At 29.5% G+C, this 4,384-nt stretch overlaps 1 protein-coding gene across 1 annotated transcript; it reads right to left on the reverse strand.

Moving 5' to 3' along the window:
• Positions 1-1,349: 1,349 nt before the first annotated feature.
• Positions 1,350-3,794, reverse strand: LOC124926678 (NAD(P)H-quinone oxidoreductase subunit U, chloroplastic). The gene is made up of 5 exons (XM_047466955.1): positions 3,419-3,794; positions 3,267-3,328; positions 2,313-2,402; positions 2,067-2,216; positions 1,350-1,575 (listed from the first exon to the last, which is right to left on the reverse strand). The coding sequence occupies exons 1-5, from the start codon at positions 3,711-3,713 to the stop codon at positions 1,480-1,482; spliced, it is 693 nt and encodes a 230-aa protein (XP_047322911.1). The 5' UTR covers positions 3,714-3,794; the 3' UTR covers positions 1,350-1,479.
• Positions 3,795-4,384: the final 590 nt, after the last annotated feature.

A 4,384-nucleotide genomic window follows, 5' to 3' on the forward strand; every position in this document is an offset into this window, starting at 1 on the left:
AAGATTGAGACAATTCTCAAACTCAACATAAATTAAAAACATTTTAAAATGTTTATAGCCAAAAAAATATTAATTAGGGTGAGAGAGGCTCGAAATCTCAATCACTCTATTAAACTATGAGACCTACGCGTTAGCCAACTGCGTCACCACCCCTACATAGTTTATTTTAGAATGAGAGACTCGAATTCTCGACATTATCATAACTCAGTTAATCTATTAGACATAAGCACTCGCCAAAATTTTGGAGGCAATGTGTACTTCTTCATTTAGACCCTTCTCAAACTCAACTTAAATTAAAATACTTACAAAATGGTTATAGTTACAAAAACAATTATTGGGGTGAGAGTGGCTCGACCTCAAGATGACTTAATTAAGCTATGAAATCTACGCGCAAGCCAACTACGCCACCACCACTTTGAAATTTATTTTGAAGTGAGTGACTTGAATTTTTGAGATAATGGAAAATCAATTAGCTATTATACCTAATAACCAGCTAAAACAATCTATTGAAGATTGAGACAATTCTCAAACTCAACTTAAATTAAAAATCCTTCAAAATGGTTATTCTTAAAAAAAATATTAATTGGGGTGAGAGAGGCTAAAACTCTAGATCGCTCAATCACTCAAATAAGTTATGAGACCTACGCGTTTTCCAACTGCGTCACCACCCTCCAGAATTTATTTCGAAATGAGGGACTTGAATTTTCGACATTATCATAACTCATTTAAGCTATTAAACACTAGCGCTAGCCAAAACAATCTTTTGAAGGAAATATGTGCTTCATTGAGACAATTCTCAAACTCAACTTAAAGAAAAATATTAATTGGGGTGAGAGAGGCTTGAACTCTCGAGCTCAGGATCACTCAATTAAGCTATGAGACCTGGCCAACTGCGCCACCACCCCTTTGAAATTTGTTTTGAAGTGAGGGACTCGAATATTTTAGATAATCGAAACTCAATTAGCTATCAGGCCTAATAACCATCCAGAACAATCTTTTGAAGATTGAGACAATTCTCGATCATTGCTATGGGACATATGCGTTAGCCAATTGCGTCACCACCGAATATATATAGTGTAATAAACAGATTTTATTCACTAATTTTTTTTACTTCAAATTAAGTATTTGTAAGTGAGAATAAAACTCATGAATTTTATCTTTTAATATTTATTTTTATCAGTTAAGTTATCATTACGTGGTTGATGTCGCACTTATTTATGAGTTTTATGTATAAATATTTTGAGAGGCTTTTATTAATATATAAATAGATTAGTTTATAAGAAAATTTGAAAAATAATTATATTTAAAATAAATAAACAAAATAATAAAATGGTTTCTTCACCCCCAAATGAACTGCATCATTTTTTTCAAACAAGTTTTGAAATTTACAAGAGAATACAAAAGGAAATAATGGTATTTCTCTCTTTAAAGATAAATATTTTGGTTAGAATCAGCTCTCTAACCAAACAAGCCTACCTATCAACGATTAAGACCACTCGACAAGATGAACGACAATACCAACCAAGCCAATATGAAGTATCCAAGTAATCTCGTTGGTTCTTCATTTTCCGGTAACTGTAAAATATAAAAAAAATTAATTTGTCAAATTATTTTTAGTTAAGTAGAAACAACAAATTATCATGTCGTCCGTTTTCATTCAAAACGTGTGAGAATTAAATCATTGAGTGTTTATTCAGTTCTATTTCGAGGTATTAAAAAAAATAGTAAAATAAAAAAACCGTTTTCGAATTTGATTTTCGGTTCGAATTCAAATAATTTAAATTCAATATTTTTAATAAATGATGTGATAAATTATATAATATATAATAAAATATATAATTAAAATAAATAATAATAAAATGAATTTGGTTTTGTTTGAGTTTCGACTAAAAAATTAAATCGAAAACTGTATTTGAATTGATTTAAAATTTGATTTAAAAATCAAAAAATGAAATTCGAATTCGGTCGAATATTTGGTTTATGTCAAATATAAAACACAAAGTCGAGGTAAAAAATAAAATTTAGTGAAATTATGACTGAAATCTTGAGTTTGCGAGAATGGTAACCTGTACAGGAGGAGGTTCTTGAAGAATGGGAGGAGATTGAGTTAGATCAACTTCAAATGGCCATGAATATGTATTTGTTTTCTCATTCCTTGCTAAACTCCAATCATATAATCTTCTCTCCTCTGGAATTGACAATATTCCGTGTGATTCCTGTCTTGTATATACATAATCTATGAAAATTAAAGATATAGAAAAAACATATAACCAAACTTATAACCAAACTTATGATGATGATCATGATGTAACCTTCAACAGCTCCAGTTTCTGGGAGAGTTCATCCGCTTCAAGCTTTTGGTTCATTAATTCGTCTAACTTTCTCTTATATGCAATTGTAACCTGATCAAAATTGAAGAAATCGATCGATTGAGTAGACGATTAAGCAAGTTTTTAATAGAATTTCGCTTATAATCAGCTTATTCGCTCCAACTTAACTTATTCAATTAGAGGAAAGAGTTAGAGAGAAACTGTGTTTAAACACAAAATATATTTAATTATATATATAAATATATATTTAATTATATATATATATATATATATTTTGTATTTATTGAGACAGATTATTACACAAACAAACGTAAAATGTGTTTGATAATAATTTTTAGTGTTAACTTATTACGCAAAATTACTGTAATACGCAAACGTTAATCTCTTGAAATTAAACGTTAAACGTTAAATCAAATGCGTCCAATATATAGAAGAGCTTATTCTCGTATATGTTTAATAACATTCAACTTATACTCAATTTATTCGCTCCAACTATTAAAAAATAAAGTTAGATAGAAAATTATGTTTAAACGCAAAATATAATTGATTATAATTTCTTACGTTAGTGTATTACGCAAAACTATTATAACAAACTATTACGCAAAATTATTGTAATAGACTATTATGCAAACAAATTATTATACAAAATTATTGTAACAAAATATTACGCAAACGATAAACGTTCATGATGAATCTTTAAGTGAGTTTATTCCGCTTATTTTTGGATATTCTCATATATATATATGTTTGATATTATTTAGTTTATACTCAACCTATTAAGTTAGAATAGAGAGTTAAAAGAGAAAAATATGTTAATTTGCGTTAACTACACAAAATTACTATATCACCCTTAAATCTTTAGCTCAAAATTAAACGTTGAATCAAAGGCGCTCGATGAATAGAAGAAAGGAATTAGGTTTTGAGGAAGCTATATACCTGTTCATAAGCAGATCCCATGGGAATTCCAAGTCTACCATAATGATCTACATCTGTGATAGCTGCAATCTAAATCAAACTATCATCAATTTCCTATATAAAAAACAAAACAACAATCAAAATTGAAATCGTCTCTCTCAATTCAAACTTACGGATGCCGCGAATCGCTCTTTCAACATTCAAAGCAGAGATGAGTGAATATCGATTGTTCTCCGCTTCTATAACATCAATCGGAGTCTCCATCTCAGTTTCTCCAGTTGAATCCGTAGCTGTATCAGCTTCATCGCTGCTTCCTTTGACTCTGACAGAACGGCGTAACGCTAAATCGTGTATTGTTGAAGATCGAGAAAGGAATATACAGGGACTGCTGTTTTTTGAAAGCGAAAATGTGTTCTGTTTGTGGCTGAGTATGCAAAATGTTGATGCTGGGGTTGAAACCGCCGCCATGGATTTGATTTTTAGGAAGATGGTGGCGGTTAGGTTAATTTGATGAAGAGATGGAGAAGAAGGAGAAGATTAGTCGCTTTGAAGTAACCGCCACAGATTTTTTATCCAATGAGTTCTGTTTTGGCCGTTAATTATTGATAACGAGAATGACACTTGGAAAGGAAATATATATGTTAAGTTGGCCTTTAATTTGTATATAATATTCAATTGGACACTAAACTTTAAATTTCAATCATATCTAGATATCTCTTTATTATTATCGGCAGAATTTTTTTTTTTAGAAAATTCCTTTTAATTGAATAATGTGTCGTTACATTATTAGAATGGAAATTTGAAAATTCATTCTTTCATTACGATTTTCAATCCACTCATAAAACGACGTATTATTCTTTACCAAGAAAAATAATAAAAAAATAATCCTAATTTGTATCATTTCTCTACTATTTCGGTATAAAAGTAAAAAATGGTTAAAGACCGTAGTTAGGATTAAAGAGCCAAAACTACTAAAAAAAAGTGAGATGACATCTGAATATTCTTGATTTTTTCTATTTTAGTGTTAGAATAATTTTTTCTTTCTCATTTTTTTCTATTTTATAGTTTCAATTCAAATCAACGAGTAAGTAGACTTGTAAGAAAAAGGAGATCGACCAATTGAATGATTCATTAAAAGA

The sequence above is a fragment of the Impatiens glandulifera genome, chromosome 2 (genome assembly GCF_907164915.1).
Source record: "Impatiens glandulifera chromosome 2, dImpGla2.1, whole genome shotgun sequence".
NCBI classification, from domain to species: Eukaryota; Viridiplantae; Streptophyta; class Magnoliopsida; order Ericales; family Balsaminaceae; genus Impatiens; species Impatiens glandulifera.

Bases quoted from the DNA above. Each gene is read 5' to 3' on its own strand.
- LOC124926678 (XM_047466955.1), bottom strand. From the start codon at position 3,713: ATGGCGGCGGTTTCAACCCCAGCATCAACATTTTGCATACTCAGCCAC. The intron at 3,329-3,418 runs GTAAGTTTGAAT...TTTAGATTGCAG, and splicing joins AAGAGCGATTCGCGGCATCC to CTATCACAGATGTAGATCAT. The intron at 2,217-2,312 runs GTTACATCATGA...TATACAAGACAG, and splicing joins AGAAACTGGAGCTGTTGAAG to GAATCACACGGAATATTGTC.